The sequence below is a fragment of the Wyeomyia smithii genome, chromosome 3, assembly GCF_029784165.1.
Source record: "Wyeomyia smithii strain HCP4-BCI-WySm-NY-G18 chromosome 3, ASM2978416v1, whole genome shotgun sequence".
Classification (NCBI taxonomy): domain Eukaryota; kingdom Metazoa; phylum Arthropoda; class Insecta; order Diptera; family Culicidae; genus Wyeomyia; species Wyeomyia smithii.
Genome location: NC_073696.1, coordinates 2,374,694 through 2,400,116, shown reverse-complemented (window position 1 = coordinate 2,400,116; position 25,423 = coordinate 2,374,694). Strand labels below are relative to the sequence as shown.

General features: G+C 38.7%; 1 protein-coding gene across 8 annotated transcripts in view; it reads right to left on the bottom strand.

Moving 5' to 3' along the window:
* LOC129732609 (uncharacterized) overlaps positions 1-25,423 on the bottom strand; it is a 283,879-nt gene that overhangs the window by 54,829 nt on the left and 203,627 nt on the right. For 7 of the 8 annotated variants that reach the window (XM_055693610.1, XM_055693612.1, XM_055693614.1 and 4 more), the window contains one exon: positions 24,287-24,899. In XM_055693610.1, coding sequence (XP_055549585.1) covers positions 24,287-24,899 — 613 coding nt within the window. The remainder of the gene's footprint in view (positions 1-24,286; positions 24,900-25,423) is intronic. The other variant, XM_055693613.1, reaches the window with a different exon arrangement.

The following is a 25,423-nucleotide window of genomic DNA, read 5'->3' as shown; positions in this document are numbered from 1 at the left end:
TTCGAAAAAATGCGCTCGAGCAGGCAGAAATCAGTAAAAATCTGCACACATTTTGAGAAAGTCATAGGGAAAAGAATTAAGTTAACCTTCCCGCATAATCAATAACCATAAAACGTGCCTAACAACTAGTTCGGGATATAGTTTCGACTGTATGGGGTATCGTTAAACCATATGGATTATCATCCGTTTATGGTTATTGATTATGCGGGATGGAGGTTGAAAAATACCGCACATACCTGCTATTCAAAACAAATCATCGTTTTGTTGACAAATCTGGTATCTTTGCTGACAACCGAAAGTGACAACCTTACAGAACACTAAAAAAGGATCGAAATGCGTCGTAACCTGAGAATACTCCGAAGTAATCAATGTCATTTTTTTCGAGTAATCAAAGGTAACCATCAACAATCAATGACAAATAAACTCAAGTACGAGTAGTAAAAATTTATTTTATCATTTATTCACTTTTCGGGTTTCTTGCATGCATTTGAATGTCGTTCCATTTTGACATAAGAGCGCTTTTTAGATGGATGAGGGCCCAACTAACAAACCCCCGACTAAGGAGCAACCGGTAAGCGAATCACCATTGTATATCAATAGTGCCTTACCTCTAGCGTTCGTTCATATATGGAAACATTCGTATAATACATAACGCGCTCAGGGGAGAGGTGGAGGAAAGGTATCCAGCGAAGTGTTACACTGCATAAGACCACCATGCAAATTTGCGTTACTTAGTTGATGGGGGTTTTGAAAATTGCCAAATTTCACGTTACGTAATATACGAATATTCTTTAAGAAGACTCTAAACGAGATGGTAATCAGAGACTTGAAACAAAAGATGCGACTCTCACTTTATGTAACTCGTGTTAATAATCTGATTATTTTCACAGTTAAAAGGAGTAGATTACTGAAAAACAATAAAGGAACAGTTCTACAATCATCTATGCCAATATCTGAGTCAGCTGTTTTGAAGAATGCTAGGGGCAAGACACTGCGTAACCCAATAGGTGATTAGTATTGTGAGTTTCACTGAAACTTGTTCGCCGCGCTAGAAACCGCAACTCTGAAACCAAATGGCCTTCTTGGTTGCAGAGTCGATTTTATTTTCTTTGGGACACTAAACAACAGCCAAAATTAAATCTACCTGCTTTGGCAACCCTTTCCAAAATCAAAACAAACTTCGATTCTGACAGCACACTGAAGGCGGCAGCAGGGGTGCCAGGTTTACAGATTAATCTAACATAAATTGATATCATAATGCTTGAAACAGAAACCACAAAGTGAGTATATGATGCGATAGATTTTCCTCTGGTGATTAGTAATCCTTTTTAGTCTCCACTGTCTCCAGCAGTGATTTCTTCAAAGATTTTCCCGATACTTTAACAATGAAGGTTGATGCAAATTAAAACAGCATACATCTGGCAACTCAGCGCGGCCTTTGATTCAAGCGCGGTGTTTGGATTAGACCGCGTTCAGTTTTGGGCAAATCTCTTAATAATCCTAACAAAAAGAAACAACCGGTGTCATCTTGCAACCTGGATAGCTCAACTCAACGCGTGAAAGTCCTTCACTAGTTGGACTACGAATTTAGTGCAACGAGCAAAATTCGATTGTATTCATTGTTACTAAGTGTTTATCGTTGCATTTTCAGACACTCCTCTAGTTACATCAAAACTCTTTGAAGTCATATTATCGTTGTTGTGATGTTGGTGTATAGAAACATAGTAAAACGGTATGTCAAAAGTACAACCGGCTATATTGCAAAAAAAAAATGCCAAAGACTAAAGTTGTTTATTAAAACAACCGATGACCAAAATTCATCGCATCTTATAATCCACTATTTCGATGCATTCAAATTATAAATCCGCTAAAGCTACATACCTTGCTACTGATATTCATTCATTTTAGAAGCAGTTCACAACTTGAAACACATGAATTTGCGATTTTCATTTGCTTAGTTAGTAAGAATCTATTAACAAGTAGAAAAAGTTATTTGCCGCTTGGTGATGCCTCGTCTTCAACCGTACAAAATAAAAAAACGCTTCCCCGCTCGTGCCTACTTGTTGATCAAACCGTTTCACCATGTCCTATACGCTATGGTTGGGAAGTTAATGTGATAAATAAATGATAGATTTTAATATCTATATCAACCATTACCGAAATATTTTTCATGAAATAAAGTTGTCAAGCCCCTAGATATAATGTGTTTTCCTTCTTACAGATGCTTAGCAGGGTTAACCTGTAGTGTTTTCGCCGACAGATTTATACCAGTGTGTTTGATTGATTTCGATAAAAGTAGTATAAATTTTGTTTATTTTCCGTGTAAAAAGCGTTCTTTCCACCCCTAGGGAGCGCTGCAAAATTCACTGAGCACTTAGCAGTTTTCGTATCACAGATGACCTTCCGTTCTGTGCTTATATTGAAGTATGACTGTATAATGTATTTGTTTCAAGCCATTTTCGGTCTTTTCTGTTGGCCTTTGGCAACGTTTTCAGAGTATGATTTTGGTACATAGGTACTTTCTATTGACTTTCGAAAAGCATTTTCAATAATTTTGAGCTAAATTAGAGATTAGTTCCTTTTACGGCTTATTGAATTTTCAGGCAGATCTGAAGCTATTCTATCAAAATTTTATATAAAGATTCAATAAAAACATTTCTTAAGTTAAATCTGAAATTGGATCAGGAGAGTATATGGATTTTTGCATTCTTCGGTGACCGGACCGTCTACCTTTTTTCTGCTAAAACTGGGATCTTCTTATCCCGGCCTTCTGAACCCATTTTCGTGTATTATGAGCAGAATTAATTTTACTTTTCGACGTAGAGCTACGTCTCTCAGGAAGTTCGGTTACATAGGGATATAAAATTAAATTCTAGAAAGGGGAAAATATGTCTAAATTCTGATGTTAATTTGTGGGTTGTTTTATAATTGATTTCCTTTATTCTTGCAAGAATAGATTGGAAAATCATCTATGCATCCATCCAAATCCAAAAATTGAAATTTGATTATTTGAACTATTGTACTACTGAAAATGTCAAGCCTTGTTGAAACACAGATTTCGACCTCTGATTCGTCGCTTGATGTTAACTTTCCTTAGCGCTGTCGACCCTTATTATACACCTAGTAAACCGGGAATAAACTTTTTGGCCTGCTTCTGCTCAAAATAATCAGTTCACTATTGGATGGCCACAAGGACGGCCCTAACTAAGCAGCAGCGGATAGCATCGGGTACCAGCAGCAGTAGCTGCAACACGTATCAGCAGCAGTAGTGGTAGAAGTGTCAGCTATAGTCGGATACAGTCCCAGCAAACCAGAAGTCGTTTAAGGATGTTAATTCTAAGTCGCTCAAATGTGCGTGACAAGTTTGAAATTACAAAAGGTGCAAGATTAAATTTGTTTATATCGTATAAAATTTAGATCGCATATAGGGTTTGCAATATTCCCGGGAATCGCTTTCCCGGGAAACGGGAATGAAAAATCTCATTTCCCGGGAATTCCCGGGAACCGGGAAGGGTAAATTATTTTAGCAAAAATGAGATTTTGAAATAAGTTTATCAGTAAAAGGCAACAAGAAATTGTGTACAATTTCATTCTAAATTCGCATGAAGAACAAAAAACAAATGAGATACAAAACACTTGAATATGAATTGAATAACATCAGAAATTCGTGATCGATTTTTGTAGCATATATTTGCAGGAGAGGAGGATTAAGTGTCTTTATGTCGTCAAACAATCGCTTGAGATCCGCTGACAATTTTCCTTTAAGCTCAAAAATGTTATTTATATGTCTTCTGTAAAACTTTGCTTTGTGAATATAGAATACTTTCAAATCACCGATTACAGCTCTTGTTACATTTAATTGAAAACTGGTGTCCGATTCTTTCAGTTTGACTTTTATTTTTTCGACTCTAAGCAAAGTCATGCTATTTTCAATTTTTGTTTTAAGAGTAAATGTAGTAAAGAAGATATAAAATGAAACTAACTGAAAATATGATTGTAGAAAATACGAAAAATATAGTTCAGCAGGTGGGACTGGAATCCACAACTTCCAATCTCCGGTCAGATGTGTTTCCGTTACACCACCGCAGAACGTTGAAGACGTAGTTCTAGAATCGAGTTTTGTGTTGTTTATCCAGTTCTCGCACTTCGTACATTTACTCAGTAGAGACTATTATTTATAGCTGGCTATTGTTTCAACACCCTCAGTGGAAGTTGGAATGATTTCTCAGTATGAGAGATAGAAACGTGCCAGTGAGTTGCCATCTCTACCAGCAGCAACATCGACTTGCGTCACAAACATTTTTACTTTTCTTTTTTCGACTCTAAGCAAAGTCATGCTATTTTTAATTTTTGTTTAAGGAGTAATAGTAGTAATGAAGATAGAAAATTAAACTAACTGAAAATATAATTATAAAAACTACTAAAAATATAGTTAAGCAGGTGGGACTCGAACCCACAACTTCCAATCTCCTACTGAGGATGTTGAAACAATAGCCAGCTATAAATAATAGTCCCTACTGAGTAAATGTACGAAGTGCGAGAATTGGATAAACAATACAAAACTCGATTCTGGAACTACGTCTTTAACGTTCTGCGGTGGTGTAACGGAAACACATCTGCCCGGAGATTGGAAGTTGTATATTTTCAGTTAGTTTAATTTTCTATCTTCATTACTACATTCTTTCAGTTTGTTGAAGAGAAAACTGAGTGTTGGGCAGGCATTAGACTAGGAAAAAATTTGCTATATTTGGTACGGAATTTTCGGGCAAAATATTTAGTAAACTACAGCAAACATTTACGATTTACTTGAGCGGTAGCAAACCTAATCGCTATTTTTTTATTAAATATGTTTGCTGTCATTACGATTTTTTTTAAATAAACTGCGTCTCAAATCTAGTTTCAAATTGACAGAACAACGTTTCAAACCCTTTTGGAGTTTATATCATCGTTGATTAGAGCGTAAGATTTCGAGGAAGATTTTGTTTAACTTACTACCTTATTTCGTTATCCGATCCACAAACCGGAAGGAAACGATAGAGTACTGAATAATCAGTTCAATACGACTTAAAATAAGTCAGTTTTAGAGCATATGAATGCCTAATAATTAACATGCAAAGATGATTTTTACGTGGAAATACTATACTGAGTTTGAGTTTAAATAAATGATTTATTTCAGGTCGCACCAACTATTTTTTTTTTTTGTAAGATTTGGACCACTGCGACCATTATTTTGATCTTTTGTGGTATACCTCTTCTTTAGTCTAGGTACTCGTGGCAGACATATCACTATTGATGGAAGTGATCGTCGTTGTCCTATCGCACCCTTTCTCCCAATTAGGCATTGTATTTCGTATGAAATGTATTACCTCATTAGGATTCGCAGACCAGACCTCAATAGGCTCCAAAGTTCCTTTTCCAAAGGCTCTTATTCCGCGCTGTATTAGTGCACTACAGTGGCAGAGCAAATGTTCTGCGGTTTCACATTCGAACCCGCAGAGACGACAAATTTCGTCATCTGACTGACCAATTTGTTTCAGGTGATGCTTACTTGGACAGTGTCGTGTAAACAGTCCGGTAATTGTCCTTAGTCCCTTTTTATTTAAACTAAGCAATTGCTGGCTTTTATTGACGCTTGGTTTTATAAAGCGTTTAGACTGGCGTAGCCCTACTGAGCATCTCCTGTTCTCTTGTATTGTCCTATGTTCCCAGGTTTTCAATTCTGCTTTCAAGGCGCTTGATGACACCCCACAGAACGGTTCTGGGCCAATGAAATCGGTACATGACCCCTGTCTAGCTAACGTATCGGCTTTTTCATTGCCTTCCACTCCGCAGTGACCAGGAACCCAGTATAACCATACTTGGTTCCTTTCTGCCAGTTGTTTCAGTGAAAGGATGCACTCCCATACTAGCTTAGAGGTACATGTGAAGGCTTTCAGTGCTTTAAGTGCTGCTTGGCTATCAGAAAAAATGCATATGTTAGCATGCCTGTATTTCCTAGCCAAACAGACTTGTGCACATTCATAAATTGCAAATATTTCGGCCTGGAACACTGTAGGCCAACGGCCCATTGGTATCGAGATACTTATCCCAGGACCATTTATACCTGCTTCGGTTGAATCATTCATTTTTGAGCCATCTGTGTAAAAGACGACAGAGCCTTGTCGGATGTTTGGGCCACCTTGTTCCCAAACTTCCCGTTCGGTCTCTATGATTTTGAAAGGTATTTCGAAGTTTGCTTCTGTATTCATCCAATCTTCGATACCTGGTATATGTTTGCTCAGCTGAAAATGTTTGAGGATTGCCAGCTGGCCTGTCTGATCTCCATCAGGTACTTTTTTAAGTTGGTTAGTCTCAATGCACTTTTTTCCGCCTCTAGTTGTACCACCTGGTGGAGTGGTAATAGATGCAGAATTGCATCTAAGGCTTTCGACGGAGCACTTTTCATTACTCCTGTAATTGCATTACAAATTAGCCTTTGCAACTTGCCAAGCTTGTTCTGCGTTGACCTTTCTTTTGTTTTAGGCCACCACACTAGCGAGGCATACGTTATTCTTGGTCTTATTATTGCCTGGTACAACCAATAGATCATACTTGGCCTTAGACCCCATGTTCTGCCAATAGCTTTGCTACATGCCCAGAGGGCACTCGGAGCTTTACCGATGACATATTCAATATGTGCATTCCAGCTGAGTTTCTGATCTAAAACTACTCCAAGATGTTTAGTCACAGCGGAAAGCTGCAGTGTAGTCTCGCCCAGCTTCAGGCTCTCCAAGTTGTACCTTCTTTTCCGGGTGAAGGGAATAATGGTTGTTTTAGAGGGGTTAATGGTCAGCCCCTCTTGTCTGCACCATTCTAAAGTATAGTTTAGAGCTAACTGCATTCTCTCCGATACTGTACTGTCGAATTTTCACCTCAGAAGAATCACAACATCATCGGCGAATCCGACAACTTCGAAACCTAGCTCAGTTAGGTTTCTAAGTAGCTGGTCTACAACCAATGACCACAGCAAAGGCGATAGAACTCCACCTTGCGGGCATCCCTTAGTTGTGTTCCTTGTAAGGGTAGTATTACCCAATACTGCAGTTATCTCACGACTATTCAGCATGGTTTCAATCCATTTTGAGGTGTATGTATCAAACCCATGGTGTCCCATTGCGTTCAACATTTAGTAATACATTATCAAAAGCTCCCTCTATGTCTAAGAACGCAGCGAGTGCGATTTCTTTTGTATCTATAGATTTCGCTATTTTTGTCGTTAGCATATGTATTGCATCCACTGTTGACATGTTGCTTCGATATGCAAACTGATACCTACTCAGCGGAGAGGTTTTTAGGTACGTTGATTTAACGTGATAGTCAATTAGTTTTTCCATAATTTTTAACATAATGGAGGTTAGACTAATTGGTCTGAAGGCTTTTGGAAGTGTTTTGTCGCGCTTCCCAGCCTTTGGTATGAAGATCACTCTCGTTTTTCTCCAGTTGGTGGGTATGTAATTAAGTGTCAGGCTTGCCCTAAATATCTCGGTTATGAATGGAATTATTACCCTTCCACACCGTTGAAGCATTATTGGTAATAATCCATCCAATCCCGGGGACTTATAGGGCTCGAATGAGTTGATTGCCCATTCCACTTTCGATTCTGTGAAGATATCGCAGGCTATGTAATGCGCATTTGTCCTAGCGATAGTCGAACGAGCACATGGCGCATTTGAGCCCTGCGTTTCTTCTTCTAGAATGGATCGTGATCCTGGGAAATGTTTCTCCATCATAACATTGAGTGTTTCAAGAGAATCGGTAGTAAAAGTACCATCGTCCTTCTTTATTCTTCCCAAGCCATTCGTGTGATCTTTGGAAAGGGCTTTGTGTACTCTTGCAGCTGCAGGGGTGCTTTCAATTTGTTCACACATTAATCTCCATCCCCTCCTGCGTGATTTCCTAATTTCTTTATTGTATTGCGTAAGGGACTCTCTACAAGCATCCCAATTTGAGGTTAACTTAGCTCTGTTGAACAACTTTCTAGTTAACTTCCTCAGTTTTTCTAGATTTTTGTTCCACCAAGGCGCGTCTTTGTTGGATACTCGCGTCTTGGTTGGACAGCTTTGGTTATAAAGGGCTATGATTTTATTCGTAAATTTTTGTGATGAATCCTCCTGTTCTTTTATTGTCTGGATTTGCCCTTCAAAGGTAGATTCATCACGAACTATTTTTGAATGTAAAAGCTCCCAGTTGGTTTTTCTAGGGTTTCTATAAACTTCCGTTACTAAGTCCCCTGCGTTATAGTCAAACAACATTTGCTTGTGATCCAATAGAGAAATCTCATCAGATACATGCCAGTTGACGATTTTTTCCGATAGTTTAGCGCTCGATAAGGTTAGGTCGAGCACTTCTTGTCGAATTGCATTTACAAAAGTTGGATTATTACCTCGATTGCATATATCAATATTATTTGTTAGTATATATTCAAAAAGGCACTCACCTCTTTTGTTTATATCTGTGCTTCCCCATATTGTGTGATGGGCGTTTGCATCACACCCAACGATGAACTGCTTATTTTGCCTCTTGCAGTGTGCTATAAACTCCTGTACCTCCCTGGGAGGGGCTTCTTCTAGTTCCCCTGGGAAGTAGGCGGAGGCCACCATTATTTCTGCTTTTCCCCGTGTCGTTGGCAGTTCCACTTGCACAGCAACTATATCCCGTCCGATGAATTCTGTAATTGGCGTATAGTTGGTATTACTACTTACCAAAAGCGCTGCTCTTGGTGCATGCGCAGAATCATCATAAAGGAGCTTACCCTTAATTGTTGAAAGTCCTAAGACTTTATTTTTGTTCACCCATGGCTCTTGGACAATAGCCACGTTGATGTTCTCTTTGGTGAACCTGCGACAAAGGATTCCGCTTGCCCTTTTGCATGATGCAGGTTCACCTGGATGAACTTAATGTTCTTGTCGTCCATCTCGGTACAGCTTTGCTCCCGGGGGCTTCTTTCGCTCCCCCTGCGTGTGGTGATTATTCAAGGGTACCATTGAGCGCTTGTTTTGCTCTCCCTCAGGTGTGCTCCCTTGAACAGGCTGTTTACACCGGTTTTTGCTATCACTCGGTAGTGAAGGCAGAACTTTTTCGGCGATTACAGCATTATTTGTGGATTCAGGCATGGCGCTTTTGAAATTTCGACCAGCCCTGATTTTCCGCGGGTATATAATTCCGAATCTATAATTCAGTTTGTAGTTCCAATCAGCGATTTTTGTCGCTGACGCTTCGTCTACTGACAGGATAAGCTGCACATGATTCTTGATGGGCTTGCGCTTTAACACCCTCCAAGAATCAGTGGCAATGTCGTTATGGCCTTCAACCAGAGCCAATATGGTTTCATTGTCGTTTTTCTCACTCGCACCAACTATAGTGAATCTTACAAAATTTTTCGCGGAACTCGGGAATCCCGGGATCCCGGGAATCAATATTTCTGTTCCCGGGATCCGGGAATCCCGGAAAAAGCTATTTCCCGGGAAATCGTTCCCGGGATTGCAAACCCTAATCGCATAGAATGCAATATTAGGTTTTATATGAAGCAATTTAACGTGTCACATAAAATTGTAGAAAGCGTCATTTCTCTAAGTCGTATAAAATGCAATTTAAAGTTTCAAATAAGGCCATTTAAGATAGCCTGCGAAGTTATACAAAATCATAACCAATTTTTCCCCACAATGTACGTATATGGCCTCCAGATTTGTACACATAGGCGCATCTCATGCATCTTATATGGACATTTTTTTACCAAATAAGGGTTAACAGAGTTGATAGCGAGTTATATGAACCAATTTGTTTGCTGGGGTGGCACAACTTCTTCTTCTAGTAAGTGTTGCCTTTGTGCGGTAGGTGAATTGGGCAGCACTTCCTCCAGTAGAAGGATAGACAGTCCCTCCGGTGAGACTCTGCCTGCCGTCTACTTTTCATTTTGAATAACAGAAAGGTTGTGTCACGACCGCTTGGCTGAGAACCACAAAGAGCTGTTCGTTGCAATACTTGCATCATTGCATTCGGGAGTGATTTTGATTTCTTTGGAATGATATAGGGGGAAGTAGGTAAAGACGGACACTGCGGGTAAGATGGACACTTTTAATATTTCACAAACTAGAATGTATTATGATAGTTGAGTGATGCGAATACCTTCTTTATAGTGTGTTAATGCTTTTGAGTTGCATTATCGGTTTTCAGCAAGCAAACTGTCAAATTTGTAAGTAAAACAAAGAATATTTTCGTGAACGCGCAATTTGATGTAATTTTTATTCCGCGGAAAATAGTGAAAAATTCGTGAAACTTACGTGTTTTCATTTGTTCACAATATTGAAGTGATTAATTAGTCTTTCCTCGCGTTTCTAGTGAATATCCAGCAGATTTTCGATGTTCCGATGAAGAGCTACGAACGTTCGAAAAATTTACAACCAGGTCGGGCAAGACGGACACACTAAGGTAGGGAAAGATGGACACACGGATTTTCCAAGAATTTTCACATGTAGCATCTGTTGTGTACTACAGATGTTCACAATGTACACCCGCGAGAGAAACCAGCAGATATGAATCACTTAGCAGTTAGAACAGGCCATATAGGCGGAGAATTTTTGCCTTCATCGAAACCCATCCTCTCAAACTGTTCACGTGATGTATAGATGGACTCTAATAACGTAGAGTAATGTATGGCCATCACTTAACACATAAATCAAAAGAATACTTAACGTAGGGTAGAGCGGGGCTAGTTGGTCATTTTTGGTCAAAGTGTTCTGTAAATTTTTGTAGGAAACATTATGGCAAAAACTCATTACATGGAAATGTTGTGTTAAGTCTATAGCATCTAGAAAAAATATAAACTGTACAGAATAGTTTATGATTTTGCGGATATTCTATGTTTTTTGAGTGGATGTCAAATTGGCCAACTAGCCCCTCAGCTGGGGTAAGTTGGTCAGGGTGTGGGGTAAAATGACCGTTCATATTTCGGAAGGACAATTGAGTTTTTATTCCTCACTGCATTAGCGGCAGCCTGTAGCATCTCAGCGGAGGTCAAACCGCATCCGGTTTTTTTGTTTATACGTTCGCTTTCCGAAATTCCAAACCATGAGAGAAGTAACTCAAAATTGCATGAAAAAAATCGTATTACTCTTTCATACCTGACGAGAAGTATACGTTGAAATCTCCCTAATAGTTTGGTTGGGAACTAAATCAAAAACAATAAGGATTAAATTGAGAACAGGAGCCAAATTCTAGATTCGCATCTGCAATCACAAGCACAAAACTATAGCTACATTAGTTTTTTTTTTCGTTGAAAGCTTGCTTACGCCGAAATTTTCATCAGGTAGAAAGCATTTGTCGATGCATTAGTGTACATTATAGTTATTTTAGATCAATGACTAAGCATTAATATTGCACAAAAAAATATTCATCAAAATGACGATGAAATGGAGATAACTTTTGCCAAATAGTTTATCGCTTCAAATAATTGGTTTGCTAAACAAAGCAAACGATGTTTTCGCTTGGATTAAGTTGCATTCACTTGGTTACTTGCATTCATTTATGATGTGCATATGACCAACCAGCCCCGCTAGTATGTGACCAACTAGCCCCTCATGTATTAAATATGTAAATTACTCGAAATATATGAGAAAAAAAATTTTGGCGGAAGTTTGCTTTACACAACTTAAAACTAACGAAAATGACTTTCATAATACGTTGAGCCATGTTCATTTCAATTTGGCTAGCTTTGTTTAGACAAAAAAATTCAACATGAAAACCGAGTAGAATTGATGGCCAATTTAGCAGCAACCTGTATTTATTATACGTTCTAATTTAAACTGTACTTCATTTTGTCATTTAGTTTCTCTGGTTATCTACTACGAATCACCCATATAATACGATTGTTTAGATACGTAGATTCGAATATATTCTCATTGACCAACTTGCCTCGTAACCAGCTAGCCCCGCTCTACCCTACTACATCTTTTTTTGTGAGTGTCCATCTTTACCTTCGTAGTGTCCATCTTACCCACCCCAAGTGTCCGTTTTTCCTAACCATGTCAAAAAACAGCAATTTGTAGTCTTATTTTTGAAGACCCAAAACACATAAAACTTGGAGAAAGTTCACTAATACCAAAAATGATTATGAAAACAAATGACCTTAAGTTTCAATTTGTATGACTACTGCGATCTAAATAGCAATATCTAAGAGCAAGCGCACCGGTGGGTTGCCATTTGAGTTGCTATTACCATAACGCTGGCCGTTGCTATTTTGGATAGCAACCGATTTTCGCACCGGTCGTTGCTGTTGCGGATTACCAATTCCACTATTTCTTTTTCACACCGGCAGTTGCCAATTTTCGAAGACCGTCACTAGCTGGCGTTGGCAAAATGTTTGTGTCGTATTTCCCCGAAATTCTGCGGATCTAGCAATAACCAACTTAAATGTCCGTCAATCGTTTCCGGAATGATTTGTGTTGCTTTTGCTTTTTCAAAATGTTCCTTCCTTCAACACGATTTTGTTCAGAGTTTGTTTCCGTTTTCTCAAATTGTCGATAACACAACTCTGTTGCAGTTTTTTTCGTTTGTGCTGCATCGATTTTTCATCCTTATAGGTTTAATTAAAGTAATATCGTAAGACCATGGCACGTCCAGCAACGTTGCCTCCAATGACTATTCTACTCAAAGCTGGCGAACTGATATTAGTTGTATTTTATGCTGTCTCGGTACCTATAGTTTGCTATTGATATTTGCAAATTTTCAGCCAAAAAAAAAATGCAGAACGCAAAAATTGTTTTTGAGTAATGGTTGATTCTAGTGACGAAGAAAATGATTTCGCGAAACAAATATTTTTATACGTGAATATGAAAAGATTTGTGGCTGCTCTGAGCCTGCAAAAATATTGACCGCCATGCCGAGGAGGGTGACATCCAGCGTTTTAGCAATGTTTATTATTTTCATTTGCGCAGCCGCTTTCGATTGCGTTCTTGAAAATTGAAACAGTGGTAGAGGAGAAAAATGGACGCAACGGGAAAATTGGGACTAACATGTCTTCAAAAATGTCAGCAGCAATAGTCGGTAATTTTTTCGAGCAGTTTCGCTCAAATCTTCCAAGTTTATTTAAATATTGCCCAGGGTTGGCCAATCTTGTAAGGACTTGAGCTTTATTCGTGTCATCTCGAATTTCAAAAAAAAAAAACCATACAAAATGTCATATTCATGTCTTTGCGAATAAATGCCCGAAAAAACATCCTGTGCAAAATTTCAGTTCAATCAGAACTAAAATGGAGTTGCTCACTGGTTCACGTCGACACTTGTGTCCTACGACGTGTTTAACCAAGCGAGGCAAAGCGGTTCATCTTCCGGGCCGACCAACTATGTCCGCATTCGAAACACTCTTATTTTCGTAATATTATTACGAACATCTACTGTCGAGCACAAAAAAAAAATACAACTTGACATTTCATCAAATAGCAACGGTTCGGCTCGTTGCTATCGCGTTGCCAAATTTACTAACTCGCTGCTACCCGAGGTGAGGATTGTTATTTCCCAAACCAAGATAGCCGCATTATGGTGAGAGTTGCCAAACTAGCTTTAGAAACTTCAATTTAGCCACTGGTGGGCTTGCTCTAAGTAATTATTTAGATTAAACCTTAGGGTGTCCGTCTTTACCTACTTTCCCCTAAGCTAAGATTACGATAGAATAAGATCTCAATGTTAAGGTGAAACGGTGGCGAAGCCACCAATGGGCGCCGTTAGGCCACACTTCGAATTTTTCAGAGCACTAAACTCGGGCTTAGTTAATGTATCACCTGTAAAAACGCTATTTTTTGTTTACCGCGTTGAAGCAGACATGAAATAGCGTGTTCACAAGGAACGCATCAACAATTTCCGAGACTTATGCTTTTGATAATTCTAAGTTGTGGCTCGAAGTCGGCCATTTCTGGTTTCAACACCGTTTTACCTTAATAAGTTCTATGCAACACTATTTATCAGTGATAATCTCCAGAAATACGGCCCTGAAAAGATTTAGAATGGCAACTGTGGTCGATTCACGGCTTTCTGATATCCCGGTTCGGCAATACAGAGCTTAATTCCATTAGTTTTAGATTGAAGTTATTGTGATTGATCACTCTCAACTACAAAAATAACCGCAGTATTACAAATAACCTCTTGTAGTTCTACTTTACTTACTCTACATTGCCTACTTTATAACTTAGAATCGGTTTTTGCTTGTAAGTTTTTCTAGTCAATTGAAGCTTCATCCGGTTATTTTGAGTTAATACACCATTATTTTTCTTAAGTTTTGAAAGCATTCAAAACCGGGGATTTGAAATTAAATTTCAGAATATGTTCTCCTAAAGCATTCTCTAACGTTCTGATAGTAAGAATCCTAGACTTAGATTTTCAAGGGCTCAAATTTGGAATTCTTTCCTTCGAATAATCTGAGCTAAATTTGAAATTAACTTTAGTATTTTTTACTGAATTTTTCGGAGCAATTTTAAACCTTATTCAAGAAGTGTTGGACGTTTAGAGCTTTCGAACTCCTTGAAGTAACCGAGTATCTTTCACGTCATATTAGCTTAAAGCTACAAAGATTTATTTTAAAAAGTGACAATGAGATTAAAAAGAGAAACAATCCTAAATTAGATAATATAATTAAGTTTAGGTTAACAACTTTGCTGATAAGTCGATCTTATCTGTCTCGCTGTCTAAGATAAACTTTGTTTCACATGACAACCATTTTTCTTGGTGGTCGGTCTTGTCAAACTTTGAACGTCTACAACCTGACAATATCCGAGTGACTCGACTTGTATGTATCGCCGGATGCTCCTAATCGGCGTCACCCTGCTGCTTCAATCCAACAAGGCAGCTCGACCCCACAACCGGCAGAGCAGCAGGCGACTTATTCGTTCGAAGCGTTCCACAGCAGACGGACCGTCCGGCGGACCGCAGCACTGCATAGTATTGCTGAACATGTCCGGACATGTTAGTAATTTTGTTCGGATTTGTCGCATCGCGTTTACTTTCACTCATTTGTCCACCGCTAATTGCTGTGAATGTGCCGCCGCATGTATCATGTTCGTTATGACTCGTTTGCTTGCTTGCAATGTTTGCGAAGCGGAGAATAGCAAGAAAACTAGAATCAGCTGTGTAATCGGTAAATGGCAATCCAAAATCAACGTTTCTCTTCAAGGTTACCAATCAATTAGTAAAAAAAAGAATTGAAAGAGAATAGTTACTGAAATTTACTGCTTCGCACCATTGAATTGATTACCCAAATCAAGTGTATTTCCAAACCTATTGTAAATAATACATTGACATAAGACAGGCTGTTGTAATTCTACGTTAACTTTACGGTCGTGTCTTAAGAATAACATCTTTAACTTTTTGCTGGCCATCAGAATTTGTTTTCGGTTATTATAAGCTGGATTCATTTTCTTCTTTGAATCACTCTCGTCTTAATTGAATTTCGAATGAGCTCAGGTTCATTAAGCAGACAGTATGTGGAGTAGAGCCTAATGAGCTTTTCCTGAATTTCTAAACATTGGAAGCCTTTTTTTGTGATTCTATACTTACTTATAATGTTTTTAGTCTTGCTAGACTTTCAATCGGTTCAAAAAACTTTTGGGACTAATACTGTTAATCATTTTTTCTGCTTTTGAGAAGCACTATTTGGTTATTCTGAGTATGATTTCAGATTAATTCGATTTCCTTTCAACTAGTTTAATTAGGAATGAGGCTTGGCCTTTCAAAATGCAGGCGAATAGTTTTTTTTAACGTTCTAAACCTTATTCAAGCAATATTTTAGTCATGTTTTATGATTTTTAGGGACGCTTAGTATTATTTGCTTCCTCAACTTTTCGTTATGACTTTCGAAAAACTTTCCCTTTCGCCTTTTCCTGGTTTTTGAAATCGTTTTTGAAGTAGAATACTTCTCTCAGGAAGTTCGGCTACGTTCGGCTTCGGTGAAATGAAAATCTAAAACCGCAAAAAGTGAAAAATATGTCCAATTTCAAATGGTAATAAATCGGTTAGTGGTCGATGGATTTCCTTCGTTCTTGCAGCAATAAATTGGAAAATCTTTTAAGATTCTTCCCGAAAGAAGATAATTGTAATTTTATTATTCACACTATTGTACTATTGAAAATAGTCAAGCCTTGTCAAAACGAAAAATTCGACCTCTGATTGGTCGTTATATGATTGCTTCCCAAGCACGGTCGACAGAATCATATACCTTGCAATTTAAAACATGCTATTGGCCTATATAAGAGCCTGTTTCAGCCGGAGCCGCTCATAATAGTTCTAGACAGCGACAACAGCAGTCGTCCTTCCTTAGCAGCAGCACTAGCCCTGTGGTTGGTCACCACGTCTCAGGAGCAGCGCGGTTTTTCTCAACGTGTGTCGCCAGACAGCCATTATTCCCCCCGTGTTGGGGCAGCATGAAGATTGCCATCAGGAAATCCAATGTTGGAAATCTTAATGCCTTTTTCAAGCAAATAAACAAGTCATTGAAAGTTAATAATTTTTGTCAACGCAAGCAAGTATTCTGTGTTGCATCCTAGCAATTTAAATTTGTCGCACCCGTCTAATTTACTGAATGTCAAATAGCTTCCACAGTGCATGTTGTCCGTGTATCTTAATTCCCCCAATGTTAGGGCAGCTCAAAGGTTGTAATTAGCAACCGATTTTGAACCACAAAATGCTTTTTTGAAGGCAAATAAAAAAATAATTGAAGGTTAATAATTTTCTGGCATCAACACAAGCAGACATTCTGTGCGGGAAGCAATCAAATTCTGTTGTAGTTGTCTAATTTTTACTTTATTTAGTAAACTCCCCACTGTAGGGGCAGCGCAAACGCTGCGATCAGCATAACCGATATTGAATAATAAACTGCCCTGTTAGTACGCATTCACAAAGACAGTTAGTTCGACTATGCAGAGCTAATATGAAGTCGATTCAATCAATCAGTATAAACAGAATTTCGTCGTCTCTCAGCTGCCAAGTTGTCACATGATGCAACACGCAACAGCGAGCAAACGAAATCGCTTGATGTTACAAACCGCAATAAGATACGGGTTAAAACCGTTGCGTGTGTGAGAGCACCATCGGTGTTTATTCGCTGGATACAAAAATCAAATGCGAATTGTGGAATAATTCGTCTAAAGGATATAAGGAAATGGTAAACCTGAACTGAAAGGCGTGGCCTATTACGTAGCACCCTTCGGCTATAAAAGAGTGTTTCTGGGAAAACTAGCTACATTCATTAGTCGGAAGGTGAACTGGATGGACCGTCCACAACGTTGACAGCAGTAACAGCAGATATCGGCACTCAGCAGTAACAGAGCATAGCAGCGGGTTGCGCCTGTGGGAGAGATGGTCGGGTTTCGGGTTATCAAACCCGAACCCGACCCGTACCCGGTTCGGGTTTGAAAATTTTTGAAAGTGTCGGGTACGAGTCGGGTTCGGGTCGGGTTCGGGTTTGAAAATTTCGGGTTCAGGTCGGGTTTGGGTATGAAAATCCGAAGCCCATCGGTGTTTATTCCCTGGATACACTATCTACTGTCTACTGAACGCAATAATCTGCTTACATGCGACACGGGGACGGGAACATTTTCTTCAACCAAGCTGCACAACACGACACAAAACATGTTATTTTGTTGCTTCAATGAGAGTGCTATCGGTCCGGCTCGACAAGAAATCATTTTTGTGCATCCGTGCTACGAAACTGAGGAAAGACTTTAGAAACTGAAAAAAGAGGTGGAGCTTATCAAATGATCGCTCTGAGCCGGAATGAAGTCACACATATTTTTCAAGTTATGTCATTCCACCACCTACGAAAAATAATTGATTCCTATTTTCATCCCTATATAAGAGCCTGTTTCAGCCGGAGCCGCTCATAAAAGTTCTGAACAGCGACGACAGCAGTCCTCCCTTAGCAGCAGCGGGAGCGAGCAGTGGGTACCATCGATAGCGGATAGCGGCCACAACTGTGGCATGGCTGCGGATAAGCTTAGCAGTTTCAGCGGATCTCACCATCGATAGCAGCATGGCCAGCAGATGCAGGTACAGCGGATACCAATGGCGGCCACAACTGTGGCATGGCTACGGATAGCGTTGCAGTTGCTCAACAGTTGGGCCAGAGTATAGCGGCCACAACTGTGGCATGGCAGCGGGTATATCAGCATCGATAGTAGCAGGGTCAGCTGATGCAACGACACTCCTTTCACTAAAATGCTGTTTCAGTGTGGTAGCGGGAAGCATCAGCAGCAGGCTTGCATGAAGTGAATACATCAGCCAGCAACTTTCTCTAAGGCCTCTTCCATAGTAGACGCGAAAAGCGGCGCGAACCGATTCGCTCGGCCGTAGGTTGATGTACAGCTCTACTGATGGCTGTACATTAACCTACAGCTGAGCGAATCGCTTCGCGTCGCTTTTCGCGTCTATTATGGCAGAGGCCTAATGGGAAAGTTGTATCAGTTTGTTCAGAAGAATATTATTGTCGGTAATATTACAGAGATGCGATTGCGTAAATCTGATTTTGAATTGAACAATTGTTCTTTTGAGAACAAATAACACACTTATTTGCACTTATAGCTTTTGGTACCAATAGCAGTATAGTGACAGCCTCAGCGGTAGATGCAGATGCAGCCGGTACTTCCCTGAGGCCGATGTAAAGGTAAATGGGAGCAGCACGGCGATACAGTTTGGGTTATGCTTAGACGCGCGTCATTTTTCGTTGTTGATATTCCCCACATGAAAGGACGCGCTTTCGTATGATAGCGGTGGTATTAGCGGTAGATGCATTTGCCAACACTTCCTCCAGTAAGGCCGTGTCTAGTTTTCAATGTGAAAACACCTTTCTCATTGTGTTGACCGTGCGCCTTAGTCCTCACTTTCAATGATAAATTGAACAATTGTCCTTATAAGAACAACAAATCAATTAATGAAGATTTAATTTTGAATTAGAATACTTCTCTCAGGAAGTTCGGCTACATAGGAATGTAAAATGAAAATCTAAAACTGAAAAAAGTGAAAAAAATTTCAAATGCTAATAAATCGGTTAGTTTTCGATGGATTTCCTTAGTTTTTGCAGCAATCGATTAGAAAATCTTCTAATATTCCTATCAAATGCATGAAATTGCAATTTTATCATTCGAACTATTGTACTATTGAAAACTCTTAAGCCTTGTCAAAACACAAAATTCGACCTCTGATTGGTCGTTATACCGCGCTTTCCCTAGCACGGTCGGCAGAGTTATGGACCTAGTAAACTGGGAATGCATCATTTGGCCTATATAAGAGCTTCATCAGATAATAAACAAACATTTCATCGGATATTAAATTGAACAACTGAAATTTGAAGAACACAAATGATTATTTGAAGAGTTAATATTTTCTCGTTTTGCGCTATAATCCAAAGTTAATTATCTTCATCTACATGCATACTCTGACTATTATTGCGTGTTTGCGTCGCTTAGTGTTTGGCTACGGTCATGCAGAACGCAAATAACGGCGCGATGCGATTCGGCAAGACGAAATCTGTTGAAATGTATAGCTCTACTTCGCCTTAAAAAGAGCTGTACATTTCACCACGGTAAGGCGAATCGCATCGCGCCGGCATTCGCGTTCTGCATAACCGTAGCCTTTGTTCCGTTCCCGTAATGATGTCGTATTAAATGTGCATATTACAATTCGGCAGCACTTCAACTTCTCATTTGCACAAAATTTAAAAATATTCAATGAACTTTATTCAAAATATCAGACAAAAAGAAATAACAATACTGCCAATGAACGGTCAACGTTTATTTACTAGAAAAAATGACTGACACGCAAGCAGCCGGGTTATCTTTCTTGTAAAAGTATTCTACTTCAACCTTGCGGTCGTGGCTTTGCATACAACCTTCTTGTGATTTTTGAAGATTCCGAGCTGAAGTTAAGATCAAACCTAGTTTTTTTTTAGGTTTCAGAAGCGCTTTGACGTAGAACAACGTCTCTAAGGAAGCCCCGCTACAGGGGTACACCTCAAATGAAAATTTAAAAACGGAACAGGGGACGAAATTTGTACTTTTTCAAATGTTGTCACTCGGTTAGTCGATCTAAAAATTAGCTGCACATCCGCTCAAATGTAGAAAATTGTTATTTGATTTTGCAAACTATTGTACTATTGAAAATTGTCATGCCTTATTTAAACCTAATGAATCGGGGATGCACACTCAAAACTTCAAAAAAAATTTGCCTCGAGCTCAAACAAATATCATATCAATTATCAATATGTATGCAACACGTTGACATCCAATACGTTTTGTTTTGCAATTCTGGATCTTATTTTGACAACATTTTCGTCTTGTTTTATTATTTTATGGCATTTTTTTTCAGCACGCCTAAATTTGTATAATAGTTGCTTTTTAACCTTTACAGTGGTTACCCAGTATTTTTCGTTGGCCTATGGAAAGTATTTTAAGCTCGTTTTGATATTATTTTAATGTTTTGCTTTCCCTGATTTTCAGATCCGTTTCTCGTTTTAATTATTGGCATAATTTAAGATTATTACTTGTTTATGTCCTTTCAAGCCGGTGGAAGCATTTTTCGGGGATTTCATGTTGAATTTCATGTTGAGTAAGGGGCCATCCACATACTACGTGGACAGATTGTCAACCCCCTCCCCTCCCCCCCCGGGACAACTGCTCATAAAAATTTCTTATAGACCGTGTCCATTACTCATCACACCCTCTCCCCCAAAGCTGTTCACGTGGTATGTGGATGGCCCCTAAGGTTCTCATGAGATTCAGAAGCTATCCTGGATCCAATTTCTTTCTAAATTATTGCATATTTTTAACCATTCCGAACTCTTAGAAACAGTTTTGTGATCTTATGCTATAATAGTTTTATCTTTTATAATCTTCCATAAGCTTTCACAAGAGGACTTTCGCTGATATTAGGTTTTTTTTTCGTTTTAGACATCAATTCATAGTTTGTACTTTTCATATCTGACTACCGGGTAATATATTATTTCGTGTTTTCCTGATAGTCTCTTCGCTGGTCTTCAGAGGCGTGTTTAGACTGTTCTGAGCTTAACTTCTGGTTACTTTTTCGCGCTCTTTCAAACCTTTTTAATGTGTTTGCTTGTTTTTTAATGCGGATAACTTGCTTCCTGGTGCGAAGACCATTCTCCACAGGAACTCATAGAACCGATTTATCCCTGCAAGTGAATGAGGGGACTTACGCCTGTCAGCTACTGGCTTAGGCGAGTAAGTTATCAGCAAAGCAATTGTTGTAAATTTGAAACAAAATCTCCAAAATCACCTGTGACTTTTATCGATCTTTTATTGAATTCAAAAATAATTATCGTCCAAGATTCCCAGCCCTCGTGCTGCTCGGTATTAAAATGTGTAGCGTTGTCGTGTTAATAATAAATAATTTGTAAATTTATGTATTTAGTGATAAGAACAGCTGAGCTTTAGTGTACTGTGGAAATCAGAACGTTTTATCTGCCAACTGGCTATGGTCCGCGTGAATACGTCCTTTAAAAGACTAAACTAGTGGGCTTTAATTGCCCAAGGAAGATATCCTGAGAAAGGGTCAGAAATCCTTAACCCAGTGCGCAAACGTTGGAAGGAATTTTTATACAGTCCACCCACTTCCAACCGTGTTATCGAACAATATCCGATTTACAACGTTGACTTAATCATCAGCAATTTTTAATGGTTCTGATTCATTTCTGTGCTTTGCTAGATTTTTGAAACAATTTTAAAGTTCCAAGGGATATACGGCTTTTTTAGTCTTGAGGGTGTATCAAAACGCTACTATGTTTTATGTACGACGTATCGGCCTTCGGACTTGGCCTTCCTCAGGAGGTCTATAAATTTGCTAAAACATTTTATAGAAATAGTACATTTTTCCCATAAAGCTCTAACATTGTTTTTTTTTCTCAAAATACTTGCATAAAGTTGTACCGTTTTTCGTTCAGCGTACGAAGTTTTACTTTAGATTGTTATAGCTATCAACAGATTCTCCTTCAAAGTACCGTAACTGGGGTTACTTTGATCACTTTTTTGAATATATCTTAAATATTTTAAAAGTATACTGAATACAAAATTGTTTGATATTTTCAAAATGAATACTGGCAAGCATTGAGCAAGATCCAGTTTCAATAGTTTAACGATAATTCTGCTGTTTTTAGGTATGCTCTAAAATTTTTTCATCAACCATCATTCCGAGGTGACTTAAATCACTTTATTGTTTTGATGAATTTGGAGTGAAACTTTGCTGTTCAATAAATCTGAACAGTTTAAAACGACTTGAATGGGTGAATTAATATGTGAAGCAATTTGGGGCCCGTTAGCCTTCAACGTGAACTGTTTTTGTTGATGAATGTCCAAGATCCATACAAAATTTTAAGAATTTATATGAATGATTGTCCACGAATTTAATAGTTTAATAGTTTAATTTTATTAAACGGGGTATTTTTATTAAGACGCAACATTGCTTTTGAGGGAAAATTTGCCAAAACAATACTGAAAATTGCTGTGATAATATTTTTTGGCTTGAGAACTAATCTGGAAACAAAACTAAAAAACTTTACTTACCGCAGCTTGTTGTTTTGTCTCTGCTCAAACAAATTATTTGTAGGCAATAAAAATCGTTCAAAATCTAGTTAAATTTGAATTCAGATTTTGACACGAAACACACTTTTTAAATAGCAGGCAATGCATGGATATTATTAATATACACATATCTGAACACAATCAGTGAAGATTACGACTAATCCTAAGCTATGCGCGCGCTTTTTTATTACAAATTTAAAAAAGGGGTAGAGTGACCAAAGTCATCCTGCTGATCAAAGTCACCCCAGTTTACGGTACCTATATTGAAACGTTAGAGTTAGTTCAAGCTCTAGAACGAGAAACGGTACAGCTTTCTGTAAGCTTTTAATAAAAAAAAACAATATTAGAGTTTTTTTTGTTTTAATAAATTTTGTAGATCCCCTGAGGAAATCCAAGTCCAATGGCCGAAACGTCGGACATAAAACATAGTAGCGTTTTGATACACCCTTAAGATGGAAAACGCCGCATTTCCCTTGGAATTTCATGTAACAGTCGTCTTTGAACTTGAACAATTTAGAAGAATTTGAAATATAAATGTGGAGTCCAGCACGCTCAACTTGGTATTTTTCGGTTTGCTTGTTGGCCTATGGAAGCGTTTTTTATTAATTCTAATCTCAATTGAGAATCATTTCTATTATTAGTAAGACATCACTTCAACAGCGTTTTTAAGATTTCTGAGCTGGATTTGAGGTTATTTTCTGTTTGTGTTTTGTTAGGGAGCATTTTCGATTTGGTTCAACATGTTCTACTTTCTATTCTGGCCCACATGAAGGTTTTCTAAAATTGTACGTTTTACTTTAGATTATTATCATAGAATAATTTGGAAAATAATCTAAAAAAACGAACGTAATTTTAAGATGGATGATCAAAATATAGGTATTAAATAACATTACATAAGTTGAAATAAGGTGAAAAATCACTTCAAATTACATTAAATTTTAATTATTATTCCGCAAATTGCTGCCAAAATTTGAATGACTTTGACCTCATCTCGCTCAAATCCCATCTAAGAACATTTTTATCGAACCAAATTTTCAATGACCTTTTCTATTACTCAATGGACCGGAGTCAGCGTGATAACTGAAAAAGTTTCAACTCAAAGCAGCGTTTAATATCGTTCTGCCGACCAGAATACAGAAAGGAAATCACAAAGCATCGAAAGTGAAAGTTATAATTGCGCCCCATTAGGCTTTATCGACTTTGCGGTATGTTCATGAATCCGCATTTTTGTTTTTTATTTTTTTTTTGTGGTCCGTAGATTTGATGAGCTAAATTAAATCGCTCTTCATTGCAGTGAGAGCAGTTAAGCTTAAGATTAACTTCTAATTGCGTTCAGCTAACCACAGCGTAAAACAGCTGTTCTCTCCAAACTTCAATTCCCGGAATGCATCGTAATTTGCAGTTCGATTGGATGCCAGGAAATTGACAAAGATCCAATAGATGCCAAAAAGCGAACCAGCTTTTCCCGCTCGTTATCGTTAATAGCCCGTTATTGTGAAATGATTGCAACCTAAGTTTAATAAAGGTAAGCAAATGGAATCGAAGCGGCATGATTGGTTATTTATTCAACCGGTTCCCCGAAAAGCCCATTTTCCATGCAATTTTCTGCCAAAAAAAGATTGATTGGCCAATTTGAAGGATCGGGAAAAAAAAAGTAAATAAATTGTAGCACTCACCCTGTGAACGGTCCGAGGACTTAGCGAAAGATGGTGGGGTGGAGCTGCCTTCTTGCCAACGTAAACCTCTGTCTGGGTGGCTTGCGTTTTCATGGCACTTCGTTTTATTTTTTCAACCACTACAACTTCCGGTTGGGCACCAATTGGAGGCGTCGGAGGAACCAACAGTGAACCACTTCCCGGTGGTTGATGGTGCTGTTGCTGTTGCTGCTGAGACTGTGCGGCGATCACCGGGTGGTGATGCTGATGCTGGTGCTGATGCTGACTAATGAGCTGACCGGGATGAACAGGCTGAAGGTGCTGCAGATGTTGGTGAGTGTGTATGTGCTGATGAATTGAGGGTACCTGTGGCTGGCCGACCATTTGCTGATGCTGCTGGTGCTGTTGCTGTAATTGCTGGACTAACAGTGGCTGGTGATTTGGCTGCTGGAGGATGGAGTGCATCGGGGTGCCGAATTGTGTGGTCGCTTGCTGCTGGGACAGTGTAATTGTTGGCTTCTTACCGCCTATCAGTCTTTCCTGGCTTCTAGCTGCTGCCAACCGAGGTCGGCCGCCCATGGCTTCATCGAATGACGTCAGGGTGTAGGAGCGGGCGAAACTGACGTGTTTGGTTCTGTGGATGATACAAGTATATGAAAAGACTATTAAAACCCGTAATTGGATTAGGTTTCAATTTTGCATAACATAATGTTTTCTCACGCCAACAAACCGACATCTAACCGACACAGTGTTTAAACACAGGGTTTAACCAAAACCGTGGGTGGGTTAGGATCAAGGTGAACTTCTCATTATAAAATTAATATAATATTAGCTGAGACGATTTCGGGTTAAGAAATTACATGCTACACGGGGGTGTGAGCAGATTGGTACATTGTTCTAACTTGCTCATTACATATATATGCTTTTGGAAATTGTTCAAATTTATTACTTCATTACTATCGGTTTTCAGCACATTTTCAAAGCAACGTTAAAATGTTTCCATGATACTAAAACAAAAATTTTTTTTTCAATTTGATAAAAACATTATAAAACTCATTCCAGTTAGCAACTCGTTCTACCTTCAACCACCCCGGTTGACCATATTCAGCCCTACATTCCCACTTACACTCATTTCAACCATCAAATAAATTCAATTAT